The sequence below is a fragment of the Eurypyga helias genome, unplaced genomic scaffold (genome assembly GCF_000690775.1).
Source record: "Eurypyga helias isolate BGI_N326 unplaced genomic scaffold, ASM69077v1 scaffold13778, whole genome shotgun sequence".
Lineage (NCBI taxonomy): Eukaryota > Metazoa > Chordata > Aves > Eurypygiformes > Eurypygidae > Eurypyga > Eurypyga helias.
Window position 1 is genome coordinate 122,731 of NW_010267700.1, and position 20,420 is coordinate 143,150.

General features: G+C 38.4%; 1 protein-coding gene across 1 annotated transcript in view; it reads left to right on the top strand.

Moving 5' to 3' along the window:
• The window catches only part of LOC104514011 (histone deacetylase 9-like), a gene marked incomplete at its 5' end in the record, with an annotated part of 135,785 nt that extends 118,305 nt beyond the window's left edge, over positions 1 to 17,480 (top strand). Inside the window, 3 exons of the mRNA XM_010157528.1 lie at positions 2,439 to 2,523; positions 7,659 to 7,812; positions 16,972 to 17,480. Of these exons, the coding sequence (XP_010155830.1) occupies positions 2,439 to 2,523; positions 7,659 to 7,812; positions 16,972 to 17,011 (279 nt within the window). The remainder of the gene's footprint in view (positions 1 to 2,438; positions 2,524 to 7,658; positions 7,813 to 16,971) is intronic.
• Positions 17,481 to 20,420: the final 2,940 nt, after the last annotated feature.

Consider the following 20,420-nt stretch of genomic DNA (forward strand, 5'->3'; position numbering starts at 1 on the left):
TCTAAATATTCATCTGATATGTCTAATATTCAAATTTAACCTACTCAAATTATTTATTTTTGTACTGCTAAATAAATTAATATATTAGGAATATATTAACTAATATATTACACAACTAATATATTAATATATTAGTTTTCATTAATATATTAGAAAAAATCAAGACAATATTTTGACTCCTGCAAAAATTCAGCTTTTAAGATGGCAGCAAAATATTCATGTTTTAATAGGAAGTCTCCTCTGTCTATCTCTACATCAGTTGCTCCCATCTTAATAATTAGTATAAGACATCTGCAGAAAGAGTCCCAAGGTACTCAGAGCAAGACACAGGTCTCAGATCTTGCAGTCTGGCAATTCCATACCTTGTGCTATCAATCCTACTATTATAGCTTGGAGCTAGTTTGTCCTAATTCAGGGGAGCGAATTGGGTGTCAAAGCCTTAGGAAGTAGGAAATTGTCAAAACAGAACCTTAAGCTACTGTTTGTTTCCCTTTCTGTGTTTCTGCACCCAGTAGAGCCAAAAAATCTTCAGGATTTTGTCCTTTTCCTGGGCAAATGATAAATTGCTTTAAACAGAAAATAACAAATGATAAAAACAAGTGCTATTTATCTACATAACACAAGTTATGGATTGCAAAGATTATTATACAGATTATTGTTCTAAAATTTCTCAAGCTTGATCTGTTGGTGGGCATTTTAATAAATACACAGTTGTTACCCAAGTACCTGCAAGAGTTACCAAACAGAGTAACCTTGGAAGATTGTGAAGTAAATGTGGTTTAAGAATTGCAAATGTACCTGTTACTATTATCTTTATTGTAACTGTTCTCTTTGTTCTAATCCATGATACATATTAGATAGCAACTATCTTCCTTTGCAGTTTGGCCTCCTTGGTACCTAAGTAGAGTTGAGACCCAGTCAATTCCTACCAGCACTTCTATGCACACTTGCTCACTGCCCAGAATGGAGTGATTTATGCTATTTGAAAAAGAGGAAAAACATAGTGCTATTGTTTGTAGCCACAAGGAAATCTTCCAGCTGCAATCCCATATGGGATTCTAAGGAAATAATGACATGAACGGTCCTATTCATTTTAGTTACCAGGACTCCAAAAGACTGGAGATATTTGCAATGTCTTTATCACTGACAGGCATTCACCACTGATCATAATGGTAAGATCCCAGAAGTTCTGGGATTTGTAGCTGAGCTTGCTTTAAATAGCACCATTAAGGAAGTATCTACACTGCAGTTACTTCCCACTTTTTGTACTCGAATCAAAGCTGATTTTATCTAGTTGGTGGGTAGCAATGCAGTGGTAGCAACCCAGACGACACTATATGATGACTACTGAACTATTAACTTCCCAGAGGAAGCTCCTTGGGTGGGCTTCACTTGACCTAGTTTAAAGCAGACTCAGTCATGCTTAAGAAAGGAGTTTTTTCTGCAGTACAGATGTCTGCTGTCAACAATGGTTGAACTTCCTTGGCTTTAGAGAAGAGAGATTGGTATTGATATCGCCCTTGTCTACCTTGACACAGTTGCTCTATATGTAACAGCCTTAGCAGTCTATGCAGGAAAGTGGAAAAACTGGCTGGATTCTAAGCATAGGCCAAGGAGAATATAGTTATTACAGTAAAAGAAGAGGCATTTAGCCCAACAATCTTTTACCCTTTTTCTAGGAGAAAATGTATGGAAGATAGGCAAAAAAGCACATGTGGACAAATTTCAAAATACATTTTACTTGGTATATCTACCCATTGCCAGGCAAAACAACTGTGCAGAGCCTGAACACTTACTCCTGCTAATTTACTATGATACAGTCCTACTCAAAGAATATATAATTAAAACTGGCTAATTAATATTCAGCTGATTCTATAAAAAACGTACTTAGAGAACTCTTACTGATGATCTGCAAAACTATTCTTTATTTACTACTTTATTTTAAATCAGTGCTAAGCTAGTAAAAGCAGTTGTGTTTTATGGTTTTCCTCTATAAATCTTAAAATCTGTAAGATGGTTAGATGTAATAACAACAGAAAAATAAAGATAATAGAGTGCACACTTCAGTTCCAGTGTGACTTCAGCAAGGTTTTGTTTGGAGTGCCCAGCTGCATATACAGATGCAGTGGAATTTGGTTTGTGAGGAACCTACAAAAATTACACAAATAACTAGCATTTTTTTAATGAATAATACACAGACGTGCACCTGCTTCAGAGACTCCATAGATTAGTCTTGCAGCCAATAGAAAAGCCCCTTGGAATTCAATTACATGGCTGGAATACAGAAAACAAAATCATGGCTATACTTTCAGAACTGATACAAGCAAAATGTTAACCAGTTCTTGGACTGAGCTTTTCCTGCGGATTAGATTGTTTCAGTTTGTTTTACTTCCCTGTGGTTTATTGAAAATTTATATTATTCTATTCTATTCTTGCAGCTGGAGCCTTTCCCGGAAGATGTTGTGCACCAAATCCCCAATATGAATGCAATAGCTTCTTTAAAAAAGACCACTGAAATTCAAAGTATGTTTCTCAGTTTGGGTTAGTGGGTTGGGGTATTTTTTATTATTAATTAATGTCATAGACATTAAGCTATTGTTTCAGAGAAAAGAGTAGGAAATGTTTTATATATAAACCAACATGCTCTGTCTAGTGTACATATATATATGTTTTTATTTGTTTGACATCTTTTAGTTTCTGCTATGTATTTGGCCCTGAAAAAAGTAACCCATTGAAATTGTTTAGTTTTCTGACTCCTGAATATTCCCAAATCTTTCCATTCCAGAGCAGCTTGGATGAAATAGATGTTTGTCATTAAGGGACAGGAACAGACAGGTAAATTAGAACACTAACAAATAATTTCTTCAGATTCTGTTTGTGCAGCTCTTTACAAGTTACTCATTTTGAGATGTATAGGAGCTTGAGACAAAATTTAAAGGCTAAAAATGGGCACTCATCTGTGGAACAATGTTAAGAAATACATTATTTTATTCTGTTTCTGGTGCAGACGGTACTTGATGGATTCACCTGTGTGCCCTGATCCCAGTCCTTTACTACCCAGATGCTTTAGGGCATTTGCTCTGGTCTCACTGAAAAATTTTGCCGTCAGTTGCCTTAATCCAACTGAGCAGACTTCCCTTAAATTCTCTCATTTTCTGCTTTCTGCCATTTTACCAAGGCAGTGGGAGCTTCCTGACTTCTACTGTTTGCTGGCTCCTTAACAACAACAAATGGATAACAAATGTTTTGCTTCATGTTAGATGAATCACAAATAATTGGGATTCATCTGTATAAAATAAATGCAGATTTTAAAAGGGCCACCATGCATTATTCATCGCTCATGCAGTAATTATCAATCTGATTTTAGTTGTAAAGTGGACAAATAAAACTAATTGTAGGTGTATAATTCAACCTTCATATATAGTAATCATCCAGATACGCAAATACTCTAAGTAAATCAGCTGTATATGATAACTTCCAGTAAGTTATTTTTGCTGGTTGGTATGCCCTAGGGTTGCTCATGAATTAGTATCTTCCTTAAAATTCCCTGTTAATGCTCTGGAAGGAATCAGCAAGTTAAGAAGATTTATGTCCTATGCATAAGATAGAGCAGATTTGCAAATGATAATAAGGACAGAAAGCTGCACACAGGTCACAGACGTTAAGAAAGAATATGCAATTCTGTTTGAAATAAGACATATTTAATGAAAATGGATCTGAAACAAAGAAAAAGTGAATTGAGGAAAAAAAAAATTAATACTGCCTCCAGAAAGGCATAGTGTCTTCCTGGAAATACACAGAAATTATGGCAGTTCAGAAAGAAGAAATGGATTTAGGAACAAATATAGTGTGTGTCTAAAAACAGTTCAGAGCTGTGCAGAGTGGCTTAACTTTGCTTGTTCAGAACAAGCTTAGGTTTCAGCTGACCTGGTACAGTCACAGCAGTCCAGTAGGCTGTTCCGAAACCTAAGTTGGGCTGCTCAGGGTTTGGGGTTATATATGCACAATATTCTATCTTTTCTTGCAGGTATTACCTAAAGGTTTGGGCAAACATAATTTTGTCTGGAGAGAGAGAAACCAAGTATTAGAGAGGAATATGCTTGGATGATGGAAAGGATCATTGAGGAAGTTTAGTGTAGCTTTATGGGGGGATGCCTGTTTAGATGGAATTAAAAGAAGCAAGTACATGATGAATATTATAGGGAGTTATGCAGGCTGAAAAGCATTCGGCTGTGGGGTAACACCTCAGGAGATACTGAGAAAGCCTGGTTTATTTGGATGATTGCTTTTGCATGTATGTGGAGTCTGTATTTCTGTGATCCAACTTCAATAATGAGTATTAGCAATATTTTAGACCAAAAAAAGGTCTCTCCTCTGTGTTTGCTGCAAAAAAAATTGAAGATACAATACTTAGAGGAAAGGACTAAGGAACAAGAGGAAACAACTTTTTTCTAACTACAATGGAATTTGTATAAATGTTTTGTTTGTGACAGTGATCCAAAGCTCCTTTGGAAATGTAATACATTTGGAAGTAGTAGTTCCCACACCCATGTAATATGCTATTTCTAAACAATCCTGTTCACTAGCTTGAATACCACCCTGAAACTAACTTTTTTTTTAAGCAAGCCATGTATGGCATGTCAAAATCTATCTGTGAAGGGCAATTACAAATGCCTGTAACAGTGACAGAAACATTCACATTTATTATTTCCTGGTAATAATCAGTGTTCCTACAAATCTTTGAGGGAGACTTAAGCACATTTTCATGCTGAAAGCCAAAGCATACCTAGAAGACTGATTTGGTTTCATTGTTTGTTCTTGCAAGCCGTCTTCAAGTTTTGTATGAATGAAATCAGCAGTATGCTTTATTCTTCCCCCTGAGCTCCACCACGTTCTTCTCAATGAATGTTACAGGACTGGTAGAATTTCACATTCCAGTATAGCACAGTAGAAATTACATATTCAGAGATGTGAGCAGTTTGAAGCAGATGCTTTTTGAGCTCATTTAATTGTCAATCCAAAGCATACCTAGGGTTTCTAACAAAGCTCCTTTGGAGCTGCATCATGTGATTGCCTCTCCGTCCCACAAGACTTTGCAATCTTTTGGTTCAGCACACATGCAAGACCTGTATGTTTTGTGCATAGCATATAAATTATGTTCTTCATAAAAAGAAGCTTGCAAAGCTGTTCTGCTTACCACAGATTTTGTAAGCTACAGCTTTCTGCTTTTAAAGAAAAATCTACCATTGCTTTTTCACAAGCATCAGAAAATCCTCTTTGTATGAAGTACCCTCTACTACCTGGATGCTATTCCTAACTGGGACTGCTTTAAAATTTCCTTCCACAAACCACAAACACCCTGCCACACACTCCCCTTCTCCAAGACCCTCTGCTGCAGCATAGCTGCTGCCACCTGCTTCCTGGCTTCACTCCGCTCTCCCTCTTTATTGCTGAAGTCCTTTGCATAACACAATCCTCAGTGCAGGGAAACATGGAAAATCACAGATCGCTTGGGAGTGGAGGACAGTTAAGTGGGCACAGAGAGCCCACTAATATGCTTGAACTGGCCCTGAGTTTTAGTATTACAAGAAAGTCAAGATTCAGGGGGCAGCTGGTGTGTGAGCATGTGTGTGAATGAATGAATGTGATGGAGCAATCCTCACTGATGCTGTTTTATTGTTGCTGCAGGAGAGCAACACAGTGGTAGCTGGTTACTAATATTTTATTTTATGAATAAGAGCCCTTGAAAACTCCAGCAGTGAACATGGGTTCATTTCTTTTATAGGCAAGAGGGGGTATTATTCCCATGCCAACAGACTTGATTTTCTTGCACATCTGTTTCTGCAACAAAAACCCCACCCAATCTGTGAACATTTAGCTCATAAATTATAGGGTTTGAATTGGGTGTATATTGCAGAGACTGACTTTTGCACATATGATCTGTGAGAACATTGTGGAATGCTCATATAACTTTTTTTTGTTTGTTTTTAGTGTATTTTTTTAATGAATAGAGAATATGGTCTCTGAGCACAGTAATAATAGAGAATATTTTTGTCTTGTTTTTATAAAATTTGCCAGGCTCCAATCATTGAGCCTACTGTAATATACATAACTTTTTAGCTGTGTCTTTCATGCTTTTGGAGCAAAGCCAACCTCCTAACACTTAATCTCAACTTTGTAGGATACTTAATACACTTTACGTTTTATCCCCAGAAGGTCCCTGTTATTTAAAGATTCTGCTAACTACTCAAACGTGCACACTATTAGAGTTCAAAGAAACATGCTGGCCATGCTCGCTGGTTGTTCTTGCACATTGACTTGGGCTTTCATCTTGCAACCATGTTTTTGAATAAAGACATTTTCAGGCTTTATTGACAGCTGCTTTCTCACTGGAGGGAAAAGTTCATCTTTCGAAAAGCTTGAAACTGTGTTGAGAGCTGTGTTACCAAAGAGGGAGTTTTCAGCAGCTTTTGTGCAGTGCAGGCAGCACCACCACTGGCCTGGCCTCCCAGCTGTCAAAGCCTCCAGCTACCCTCCGGATAAGCACCTCGACTCAGCCCACTGACCAGCTGCCAAAATCCTCCTTTTAGCCCTCGGAAAAGTCCCCTGCTTGATCCCCTCTCTTTCACAGCTGTTGAAACCCTCTGTCTAATTCCCAGATAAGTACCCTGACCCAACCTCTGCAGCAGCTGCTGGAAGCTTCTTGCTAAACACTGAATGAGCTCTGGTCCAGAGCTCCCAGCCTCCCCAAAGCTCTGAATTTCCAGGTGTCATCCACCTGGCAATTAGTGAGTTCTCCTTGGATTACTGGACTGTAAGAAATACATATGTAAATTCTTAATTGTTCACCTGGGTACCACTAATCAACCTCTGTTGCCTAATAGCACTGCAGTAGCAGACTATTTTGTATGTTGACAATGAGTCACCTGCCATTATTTTTCCTGTTGCTCCAGAAGCTTCTTACTGTCTCTTCTGTTGCAGGCAGAAAGCTGAGAATACTCATGCTTTTAATCCACTGCTGTGTTTTTACACAGCAAACCAGAAAGCTCTATTCCTTATATCTGGCAGCTTTCCAGCAACAGCCAGTTCATATATGAAAGTTTAAAATAAATTATTGTTCTAGTATACGCCCTGAGGTTGGAGGAGAAAGAACATCCAGGACTAACAAACCTGATTGTTCTGGCAACATTACTTCAGTCCGAGCTGGCATTTCTGACTTTTTTCCTTTTCAAGACAGTGCTGTGTGAGCACTTTGTATGACAATGTTCTTTTTTCTAGTCCTATTTTCTGTATATGCATCAACTGTCTGCCATATCAGATCTTCTAGGTATTAACCCTGACCTGAACTCCCTTCACCTTGCCTAGATAAAGCCAATAGCTTGTCTGACAGTATGAGTTCATTAGCCTGTGTGTTACTCCTCCAGTTTATTACCTTCTGGGGAAGGGTGTGACACAGCCCTTGGAATGAAAGCACTTTCCAACTTTACATTCTTAGGTTCAGAAATATACCTCTTCACTGCAGTCTGAAATTTCAACTGTACTGCTTACACCGCAGTGATTTTAAATTATAATCACCCAATGTTGAACTAAGTGATTACTATGCTTGCACCACCATGCTAGCTAAAATTCCGATAAATTATTATGTGTGTTTTCTTTAGGCAGGTACTGGAAGTCAGTGGAGCCATACTCTGTGCCAGTGGATTGTGCGCTGGCTGAGTCTCAGAAACGAGAGAGAGAGGAGACAGAAACGGTGTCTGCTCTGGCCTCTCTTTCAGTGGATGTCGAGCAGTGTATCCCTCAGGAAGGTAGCAGGTAAGCATATGCAATTATTACAGAGAACAAGACTTTGACTCCAGTCAGGTGAGATGAAGACTGCTAGACCAAGCGTTGTTTCAAAATTATCTGCTAATTGAGGTAGCTGAAAGTTCTCATCCTTGGATTTAAATTCTCTCATTTGGTCACTGGAAGCAGAGGTATTCTATGCTAACAGGTACTTTTTTGTCATGTGTAATTATTTACTAAAGGTCATGATTATTACAAGAACCTTGTTTTCTCCCCCCATGTGTAATTCTCTCTGCTATATAAAAAGTCCATTATCCATATGAGGAAAAACAAACATGATCAAGTATAATCAACCATATTCTTCTCACTGGAAACTATTCAAAGCCAGTTTAGTTTTAATTTTCTAGGAAGGCATTTAACACACAATCAGATAAATTTAATAAGGATGGACTTAAATTATTATTAAATTGTATTAGACAAGCATTTAAAGTTGCTTCCCTGGAAGCAATGGAATGGTGCCAGTATAAAACTTAAAGCAATCCTGACCAGGATCAGGGCAAACGTTTTCTGTGTACCAAGCTGAAGGTACACCAGCAAAAAATGAGAATGCTGTTTTCTCCAGCTTGCCAGCTGCTTTTTTACATTCATCAAGATTTCTTTCAATTTCACAAATTGAGAAAATGATACAGTAACTGCTGTTGGATGTTTTGTTAATTAGAGATGAAAAAAATTGATAGACACTGAATACTGTGTCATCGACAAAACAATATTTCTTCAACAAGCCATTAGGAGTCAATAATCTGCTACAGAAGTTCTTCGAGTTTCCCATTTATTTGTTTTAAGGACAAACTTTCCTGGCCTTCTGCAATAGACGAAGACCCAAAATGCAGTGGAACCATTCAGTTTCCATCACACAGAGAAAATAGGGGAGGGAGGAGAAAAGGACAAAAAAGCCTTATAAGGAGACTCATCAGCTCCCTGCGGGCTGTGGAGCAGAGCTTTGTGACAACAGGAGAGAAAGGAGGGAGCTGTGGGTGAGTGGTGGTGGGAGTGAAGCCAGGAGGATCCATGGCTCCCGCGTTGTGACAGCTACTTGTTTGATTTGGTTCTTGCCTCCTGCATTGTCTTTTTTAATCAGGACTGAATTGATAGGCATCCATGGGGAATAGCACAGTGCTAAGAGTTATGGGTGCGGTAGGGAGTGAATGTCTCCCATGTCATTGGGAGCGCTCATCTGTCAGTGACTTAACAGAGATGGCTCAAAGGGACACATCAGGAGCAGAGCTAGCTAGTAAAGTTTGTAACATTTACATAATTACCTTTCCAATTGTAATTATATTTTAATATGCTATGGCTATGTTGAGCTAGTATTATTAGAAACTAATCCATAAAAGTTCAGGGAAGAATCCAGACAAACAAGAGGCATATTTTAGATCTGTGAGAGTGATAATAATTTCTCAGCTATGATATAATGTAAGGTTTCTCATGTACATTTGCAATAGTTACGAGACATGTCTCCTAGCCAGGGACAGAAAAGTGCCTGCTCATGTGTGCATAGCTCTGAAATACAAAGAATTTTAAAGTGTTGGAACTAATGCAGTCAAAAAAAGCAAAGCTTTAAATTGTCTGAAAAAGGGTATGGTCAATTTTTTGTATTTTTACATTGCTCAGAATAACCAAGAATTTTATTTGTTATGTGCCTCCACTCAAAACTACAGCCGTTGAGAGCAACTGCTGATCCTACATGATTTTAACAGAATAACCCTTTGACTAGCTCTGCACTTAATTATTGTATTTATTACCTACCTTCTGATAACCTGTGACAGTTTCCACCCATTCTGAAAACAGAATTTCAGGGCGGAGCTCAGAGAAATGAAAAAAAAAGGATGTGCTGAAATGTACGCAAGTGGAATTCATGTGGCTGCCAGATTCATTACACTTCATCAGTTCTGGGCTCTTACAGGGGTGAATCTGTTGTGATGAATTGTTCTGTGGAAAAAATGGCTTCGTTTGAAATATCTTCTGTGGTGTTGCAGAGATTTTTCAGCAGTAAAAAAAAAGCCCTCTGCACGCATGCGTTCCTAAGTCTGTTTCCACATTTGTAACCCACAAAGAAGTCTCCCGAAGCCAGATTGCCATCAGAAAGCGACAGGACAACATAAGTGCTGTCCCACTGGGCCAAAATTGATAGTTAGGTTTTCTGAGGCTTTGGGACACGATTCTCTTTGTTTTCTTCCTGATGAATGTAAGGAGAAATATGGAATCAAAACTGGTCACCCTGAAGGTCTTGATTTTGAGGGTCCTGTGAGTTGTGGGGAGACCTGAGAGGACCTGGCTGCACTTTGAGCATGAATGAAAGTCCAGGACGGGATCGTAAATCCAGGGACTGATTTGACATTGCACACTGTGGTTTCACACCAGTATAATTTCCTTCATTTCACAAAAAATGTTGTTTATTTCATAAACACATACCAACACCAACTGCTGTAATGCAGTGATGAGTCCAGCGCTGCTTTTTCACATGTTGTGTTTGCTGTATTAAGTCCCCTTGATAAGGCCACTGTAGATGTGCTCTTCCTCCCCTCATTGTAGATGGAGATCACCTTCTGAAGACCTGTTGCAAGCATTTGCATTGAGTGTTTTTTTGGGAAAGTTGGTTGTGACAGATGGGGAGGGGTCAGAGCAGAAAGTGCCATGGCTGACAGGGCAGCCTGAAGGGTTCCTGCATCATGCCAGGAGTTGACTTACTTTCCCTTAGTTCCCACTATGTTCAAGCAGGCTGATAATTCTGGCTGGCATCTCTAATCCTGTTTCACTGAATTGATGGTAGAGATCCTGTTGACTTCAGCTTTGGATGGTCAGACCTCCAGATGAAGAGAGTGGCAGCAAGACCCTCTTTGCAGGAAACTCTTGCCAGTTATGTTGCAGGATATATTGGTGTTTGGAGTGAGATGACTCACTTCAAACTCAGATTTTGGGTAAAGCAGCTCTTTTCCTGGCCAACTCATATCTGACTCATTTACCACTGATGAATAAAGGATAAAATGCTCCTGGCTAAGGCCCATCTTAAGTATTTCTCTTCCTTTCTTCTCTCTTTCTTTTCTTCAAGTGACAGTGCCGATTATTTTTTTATTTGATTTTTCTCTGGCAGGCTAAATGAAGAAAACCGTGAAAAGCTGCTACGCTTTCGGTGTTTTATTTTACCAAAGCACAACTCTGCATTTTAAGAACCAATTGAAACTTGATTATAGACTTCAGAAGAGAACAGATATAGAAAAAAGGGTTTGTGGATAGGAAAGAAAACATGCATGATGCTAACACAGATTTAAATACAGATGCAATTAAAGGAACAGGCATGACCTATAAAACATTTCTAACTACCACAATTTTTGTGTCTTGGTAACTGCTTATTTCCTACACAAGATACAAATTTTGCTGATTAGAATATTGTTTTGGCCAGACATGCATTTCAGAAATCGTTCTATGAAAATATTCAGTATCCTGCTGTCCCAAACACATTAGAGCTTCTGTATATTTCTTCTTAAAATGGAAAAATATATGTCTGTGGAGGAAGATCTCTTGAACTTACTATTTTTACAACAAACAGTAAATCCTGAGAATTACATTTATCAGAACTGGACTTTATGACCCTCATTCAGCTGAGCATAGATTTTGCTCAAATGGAAATGAAAACAAAGTGTATTTTTTAGATACTACTCAGTGTTACAGAGCTACCAGTTGCAGTTTCAGTCACACTGCATTATATTACATACATTATATTACATACTAGAGCAACTGGTTGGATCATGGGGTGCAGCTTGCCATCAGCTAGGGTCACTTGCTGTGTTTGTATACCAACTCATAAAGCTTCACTTAGCATTTCACTATTTGGGTACCCATCTCAGCTGTGCTGAGTAACCTGCACCTACCTAGCCATACCCCACAGGATCTGCAATCTCAGCCAGGGTCAGGAGCTGAAAAACACCTTCCTCAGGTCAAACTGCAGCCTCATCTTGCCACCTTTCTCTCATCCCCTGGTGATGGGTGCATAAGGAAGAGAATCAGAAGCAGAGGAATTTGAGAGGCAGCATTGCCCTCATGAGTTGGTAGATCTCAACAGCTGTATCAGACCCATCCTTTGCAAAAGTCTTCAGGATACCTTCCCAGAAATAAACTTTTCAAAGATTTTTTTGGAATCAGCTTAGACCTCTGGCACTCAGGTAGTCAAGCCCACAGCCTCATCAGGCACTGCACTTCTTTTTCTTTGCTCTAAACTTATGAACTGATAAAATCACTCAGGAACCCCTAGTTCTTGCATTATGAGAAATAAAAGCAGCTCTTTTCTTACTCATAATCTCTTCCCCATTTCTGATGTTAAACTCTTCAACTGTCTAAAGACCCTGTATTCCTCCTGGTATGAAAATAATTTCTTACCTCTGATGATTCTTGCCCCTCACTGTGCCTTTTGTAGTTTTGTTTGAGATGGAGTAAGAACTGCATGCAGGACTCCAGGTGTTGGGCATACTATGGATTTACACAGTAGCTTAATGTAGGGCATTTTTTCTTGTTTCTGTTGCTCTCTGCTGTTCTACCGTTAGCTCCAAGATCCCACATGTAGCCATCGTTGTGTATGAACAGTTGAAGCTGTTCCCCCCTCCCCATTTTGTGTATTGTGTGTTAGTTTGTGTTTGTTTACCTTCTTTTCCACACAGAAGGGGTGTTGTGGGCTTCAGAACTGACTGGCAGGGGTAATTTGCTATCATCAACAAACACTACCACCTAAATCTACTGGTAGTCTGCCAAGACCTTTGAAGATGCTCTAGAGAATCCCTCCGTGGTGAAAAATTCACCAATATTATTATCCATTTCCTACTTTCAATGGATTGTTAACCTATAAGAGGACCTTCTCTTATAATGTAAGTTCCTCATAGCGTTTGGATAAAGTGGTTGAAAGACTTTCTTTGCACAAGGATATCACTTGATCCCTCTTCTTTCATTTCCTTCAGAAATTTCTAATAAATCTGTATGGCTTTCTTCCTCTGCAAGTGTTAAGTCATAACTCTTTACCGAATTACAAATTACATTACCTAAATGCCTACCAGTTCTATCACTGATTATACCTGTTTTCAGTTTCCCCATATGGGCTTACTCTAGCTCCTATAGTTTCCAAAAGGGGAATTGCATTTCTTACCTTCTCTACCTCTTGTATGGATGCTGAGTTAAACAGTAGAATATGCTCAATAATTATTTCTTTAGCAGCATCATAATTGCATTCCCCAGAACTCAGTGGACAAATCTCATCTGCTTTTAACAATTGGTAATGTTTAATATATCATTTTGTTCTAGTGCAGATAGTTCATCTGCAAATAATAAAAGCTCCCTGACACTTCTCTAGTGAACACAGATATAAATAGTTCATTTTGCTTTTGTGGTCTATGTTCCTTGATGCTCTTTTTATGCTTTGATCACATCTTCTGATGTATTTTAAAAGTTCTTTTTATTATTAGCATTTATGCCTTTATCATGTTGCTCTTCAGACTCTCCTTTGGCCTGCCTTATTGAGGGTTTACATTTAACTTGCCAGAGTTTATTTCATTTGCCTTATGTGGACATTACTTCCTCTTTGAAACTATATGCATAGTTACATTATTCTGCCCTTAAACTATGATAGGGTTTACCTTTAGTTCCTTTTTATTTGATCCATACAAAGTCCATTTTTACTAGGATATAGTCTTACGCAGGTTTTCTTGTATGATGTCTTTAGACACCCTCCGAATCATCTTCATGCCACAGAAATGTACCTCTTTTTCCCTAACTCTCTGCTACGATTGCTTTTCAATTACAGTGATCTTCCCTGAGACAGCTGAGTTAAATTAGGAACAGATTATGGTATAAAACAGCCGTACCACACCAGAAAATCTCTTTTTGTTCAGCAGTTTCTGTGACTTGGAAACATACCTTGAATTTTTATTTTTATGTGTGTGATGATGTAGCTAGAAGGAATCTCTGTAATTCTAATTTAAAAAATAAGGTAAGAGAAACATTTACTTTTCTGGATGATGTACAAGGCTTATCTATATTCTTAAATGTTAACTTCTTCTTTTTTAAGTGTTGATATGGACTATTTTAAATAATATTCTCTTAAATAACATAGTTGCCATTTATTTTCAACTGCCACAGAACAATACTTAAGATGTCACATGTTTTGCCAGATTTTATCCATATGGTAGGATCTGTGCCTCATCTATTTTTTTTTTTTTTTAAGGTTTAAACGGAATCATTTTGTTTAGTGTTAACTGTAGAGACTACTTCATTCCGCCATAGTATGAACTGTACATACAGAGACCCATGAGCGAGCCCTCTTTCCAACACGCCAAAATAAACAGAGCCAGTGCAAGAAGCCTCTGCTTCTAGGAACTTGCAGTTTAAATGAGCCACAGTGAAGCCTTAATGAAAAATCACTGTTGTGGTTCTACAGTCATGACAGCCCCAGTGTTTTTCGGTATCACCTGACCGCACAGAATCGATCCAGATCAGACCTGAGCTCACAACTGCATCTCCGAGGAACCAGTCAGATCATACAGTACGCGATGGAGTTTTTTGCCTGTTTTATGTTTTTATGTTGTCAGCTACAGGAAGGCTGACTGGACTGATGTAACTAACAGTGACATAACTGAAGTGACATAAATTTGGCCTGGCAGACTCTGGCCCCTTGATTTCTTTTTTGAGAACGTTTGATTTCAGCAGCATGGGTGTATATATTGATTCACCACTCAGTGTTATGGGACTACAGAGTTTTTCTCTCCATACTAAGGGCCCTAAAACTTTACCGTCTCTCACACAAAAATATGGCCTAGCGTTTATCTCATAAGAATGCATGTTTTTAATGATAAGTCATTGCATAGATCCGGTGACTTCTCTGACACTAATAAAAGGAAGTTATAGCATACACATAAGACTTCAAAAGGAGACTGGAGAGAGCTAGAAGAGTACCCACACTGAGAGACAACAGCTGGATTCACTAGGGCACCCTAACCTCCTTTCCTTTTCCAAAAAGAACCTTACATCTGACACTTGCGTATAAAAATTTCTGTTGATGTTTAGGCTTTGTCTGATGCAGAATATTGGCATATTGTTGGAACATATTGGAATACAGAATTCAGGGTCAGTCCTGGCATTCAGAAACACCCTCATAAATAAAAAATTGCCCAGGACTAAAACCCTGAATAAGATCATCTCTCAATTGTACCGTGGTGATGAGAATGTCAGTCCCAGAAGCCAAATACATATGAACAGACTATTGCAAATACTGCTTCCCTAGATCATTATAAATAACCCAAAATCCCACTTCCAGAGGTTTTTGAGAGCTTCACTCCCTCCTTCTCTGCCAATCTCCAGGTGAAACCTATTGACAACTATTTTCTTTTATTCGCTCACTCACGGTAGAACCTAAAACCTGAACGGTTATCTGCTTCCAAATTACCTTCTTCCCAGACATTACGATAATCTTCTGGACGTTTAACAAGGGCTTACTGCACTTTTGCATTATGCCAGGGGATATAGAGGTCTTCCAAATGTGGCTGTAGAAAATGGAAGTTTGTGGTCAGCACAACAGCAACATACACCATCAGCATGAATTCCCCACCTGGTGAATTATCCTTTGTCACACCCGAGGACCTCAGCAGCAGGCTGGGCTCCATCCCACCCTAGCTGCCACTGAGCCATCTCTGCTGCAAGCCAGAGCAATGCAAGAGGGGAAAAAGAGGGAATGCAAGAGGGCTTCACCTCATCTCTTGGGAGTGAGGGAGCTGCAGTGGTTACTGTACATAGGAAGCATCCTCCACTGTGTGGTGTGGAACAAGATTTGAGATTTATAGATTAATAATCTTTTAGGGTCAACAACCCTTTGGAAAGTGATTAGCGTGAAAAATATCTTCTTTTTCATATATCATTAATCTGACATGTTTTTCAACATGCTAGCTGTGATCATTCCAAATCATAAAGGAATAACCTGTATAAAATCATTTAAAGGCACAACGCTGAATTTTTCATTGGTAAAGACTTTAATGAACTCCAGATTCATTTAAAATTCTCTGGCTTCCTTGCTGAATAAACTACCAAATCCCATGCAAACCCCCATTAATTACTTTTTTTTTCCATGAGATCTCTTGAGTTTGTACTTTCTGAGGGATGTTTTACTGAAGCCAGTTATTATACTGGCTTACAAGATTTAGCCGATAAACATCTCATTTATTAATTTGCATTTTTTTTTTTTGCTCTCCTCCCATTTCAACATTTCTTGAAGTAGCTATTTTTAAGGAGGTCTTAAGCTCATTTGTCAGATGGTATTCTGCCACACTGAGAGACAAAAAGGTTTATGTTCACATTCTTACGCCCTCCAACAGTGAGGTCTCACTGTGATCTCAGAAGCTTCCCATTTTATAATTGCCAGCATAACCCTCAGGTGTGGTGGTTTGTCAGATACAAGGAATTTAGATACTTTATACCAGCACAACATGTGTCCCCAATGTTTTCTTACTGGATGTTTTAAAGCCCTCATCTTGCCTAAACAGAGTATTTCCTTGAGGCTTTCAAGTAAGAGATATAGGTATAATCTGATTTGATATTATTAATAGATACATTCTCTATGACAGTGATCTGCATTCAGTATTTACTGTCAGAAGTTGCAAGCAGGCAGGCAGATGATGCATTTGTGAAAGCACAGAATCAAAAATCAGAAAACTGAAGAACAACCCCAGAAGAAACACTGCTAACTACTTGGCTACTAGTGAGCTATTTTGCTTTAATGGTATGGGCCCGCTTGAAAAAATAAATGCATATATTTTTAGTTGCAAGAGCTTGTAAAATAAAAGTATCACAGCTATTTTTTTCATGAAATTATTTGACTCTGTTGACACAAAGCATGTACATTTCTGGACAAAAACTTATAAAATATTCTGACATATTTTAATATAAACAGGAACATTTTCAGTGATTGCTTGGATCTAAAATGTTTTTCCACTTGACATTTGTTTATACTTCCTAGGAAAGAAACTCTATTTATGGACAACTGAATAACACAAATAAACATCAGAGAGAGCTGAAAAATCAGCTTTGATTATGCATGAAAATCTACAATGTCATTGTGTACTCTTGTGCCGTATTCTGATTGCCTGTTTATTTTTACAGAGCTGCTGGCGAGCCCATGGAAGAAGAGCCAGCCTTGTGAAGTGCCAAGTCCTCCCTGATATTTCCTGTGGGTGACATCATTGTGTATCCCCCCAAAGCACCCTCAGACATGTCTTGTGTGCTGCTTGGGTGGCACAGATCAGATGGAACATAAACACTGGGCACAAAACTCTGAATAACAGCTTCACTTGTTCTTTGGATGGACTTGAAAGGGCCCTAAAGATTCCTTAAATGTAACCGCTAGAATTCTAGAGTTACAGTAAAACGGGCTTGGGAGAAAGAGCCTAGAGCATGCTTTTTATATGCTGTTTGACCCACTCACCAACATAAATTGTGAAATAGAGTATTACAAAATTCTACATGATAGATTATAGACACCAGGATTGCAACAGCCGGCAAAATACTCGGTAAACTCCAAGAATCACCTTCTGACACTTTTTACTGGGTAAATTTTTCATACTGAGTTAAATTGTTAATAGAATTTTTTAATTTGCTCTGTGTAATGAAAAGAACAAAAAACGCAGATCTATTTTATGTGCCATTTTTTAAGCCCCTGTAATGAGTTCTTAGCTGAATAAGTGAAAGGTGTATAAATTACGATGAGAGATTTTAGCTAAAGGGAAAGCACTTCTTATTGTACTATAAATCCTCCCAAGTACTGTGCTTGGTGGTGCTTTATTTTCTTTTCTCTTTTCCCAGCCACCCCTTGCTATTTTATGTAATCTTTTCTATCATAAAAACACATGCACGATTCTCTAAAATGAACGCTCTTCTGCCTTTAAAGAAAAGTGCTGTACCCTCCGTAGTTGACAGTAGCTCTCACCAGATGTGCAGCAGAGATCATGTAGTCTCTGAAAAATGGATGGCTTTTCAAATGTGTTTTTGGTTTGTTCTGAAACTTTTCTGCATCCCAACTCTAAGAGCAGTGATCTTCCATAACTGCGTGCAGCTCATTCGAAGCTCAGGTGTTTCTGTGGAGGTTGTGTTGGGGGTGTTTTTTTATGGGTCGCCATGTGAATACGAACTGATTCTTTTTATGTAGTCCTGTATCAAGAGAACTGATGTTGCTTAAGAAGCTTCAAAGGGTTTAGGCTTTATTTTAGATCCCCAAAGCGCAGCAAGATCTCCCCGCAACGTGACTTTAGCTGTTTAATTTCATGTTTAAAAAGGTAACGTAGAGTTGTGCCTTTAGCTGATAATGAACGCTTAAACTGTTACACGTGTTGCCTTACCGTCAGAGAAAGAGATAGGGCATGTATGTAAGACTGCTTCAAATGAACAAAACTCTGCTACAGCAACTTTTATTTTGTTTACAACTTTCTCACCTAATGAACCCTGGGAGATACCTTGAAGTATTCAACTTGCAGTATTTGATAGCTCGCTCAGCATTTAAAAGCAAGTGATGTTCATTTTTATGTATTTTCCAAGCTCAAAAGATATATTAAAGCCATAAGTGAAGACTGTCATGCTTTTTATTCTGAAATCTGAAAGGAACCTTAATTAAAACAAGATTTTGGGGAAGGCCATGATATGAAAGATATGGAACAATATGGTTTCAGTTATAGGCAGACTCAAACCTGTAAATCAAAGATGAAAGATTTCACTCAAATATAATTATATAATTCTCTTTTGTTATGCAGTCAGACTATATCTTTCATGCATTTGGGTTTGTTTACGATTAGCATTTTAATTTTAAAGACTTTTATTACTTATACAAAAGCTCTCTGCTACAAGTTAGAAATCTGAGGCATGCTTTGAAAAGGGAAATCTGAAAAAGGAATGTCATTTCCTATAATGTGAAGTAAACTTTTATTCTGAAAGGCTTACTCTAAAATGGATGTATGCCCCTCAGAAAGTGAAATAAAATTCTACCCCCCATTTGCAAGCCAAAATCATGCTCATTTTAGTAATGCAAAGAGTCCCAGCAGGCTAAATTAACTCCTGGTGTAAGCCACCTTGCCTGACTCTGAGCTGTTCTGAAGGGGTTGTTCACATGACTAAAGCAATCAGGAGTTCATCCTGTATTTTCAGCAGACTTGTGATGGCAATCTTGCTTGCCATTTACTGCAATTTTCTTGTGGTCATCAAAGAAGTTTCCCTTAAAGGAAACCAAAGACCATAGCTGATGAGTTGGGTAATTTGTAGAGCTTTTCACATTTTGAAACAACAGCTGCAAAATTTTAATTGAGTGCATAGTAAAATCATTTTAAAATTAACCTCACAAATTCAAAATCTTCTTGTGTCCTTAGCTTGCATGAAATTGAATATGAATTGCAGCCTGAAATGTGAGTTACAAACTTTACCAATTAAAGTCAATATTCTGGGGTGGAAATCAGCTAAAGCTGTCCTTTGTAGCTGGAAATGCTTTTAAAGTGCCAGAATAATTTCAATTAAACCACACTATAAACTCACACTTCTGCATTTGTACAGGCACACTCCCAGACAGACATCTAGACATGCTATTGGTTAAAGTCAGGAGCATTTGGATAAGCAAATATGCAAATAAACTGCACACAGATTGTGTCCAGAAATCTATTCTCACTGTAGTCTGTAGAAAAATCCTCTTTGATTTCAATGGGAGATGGATCAGGCCCTGCTTTTTTTTTTTTTTCCCCCCCTTAAATCCAGAACACCATTACTTTTTGATTATGTCATTACAAGGCACCGTACAGCCCTCTGGGAAATGATCGAGGCTTATGGTGAATATCAACACTTCCTTCAAAGCAGACCTGGGCTTTCTGAAAGGGCAGTTTCACTTGCTGCTGTTTTCTTCTCACAGTATTTTTTATTACCATCAATAGCTCCCCATGGATTACAGTTAAAATATCTCCCAGCAATTTTAGACATACTTCTAGGGAAATATTCACATAGACACTCTTAAAAATGCCCAGTTTTAGCTGGATTCAACAACAAATTCCAAGAAGTTCAGAAGGATGTACGAATTGCATGTCCAAATTCACAGGCATAGGAGCTGTTTATGAAGAGATGTCACAGTCTCATGTCTCCCATGGACCTCATCTTAGGCTAGGGAGATTGACACCTCTGAAAATTAAGTCCCAGATATTTTAAGCTAGCTGCCAGTATATCTACATCTGAGCTTAGATTACTTCTAAAAATGATCTGAAATGGATAAACGAGGCAGGGTAAATAGTGGTTTCCACATATGAGTCCATGGAGAAGGTGAAGCTGCAGAGGTGGCAGAGAGCACTTGGACCCTGCAGGTCCTTAAATTCATAGTAGAAACTGAAAACTGAGAAGTTTTAAGACTCAGGATATCAAGAAAATAATTATTTTTATCCAGCTCAATGTTTTTACCTGGGCTGGAGTGGGAACAATGATAAACAGTAAATCTCAAAACTGCTAAAACCTAAGAGTGTCTTGCACTTCATTTTTGGACTCTGTGTGCAGGAATTCTGTATGTGCTCATTTGGCTTCAAAATAATCTGCAG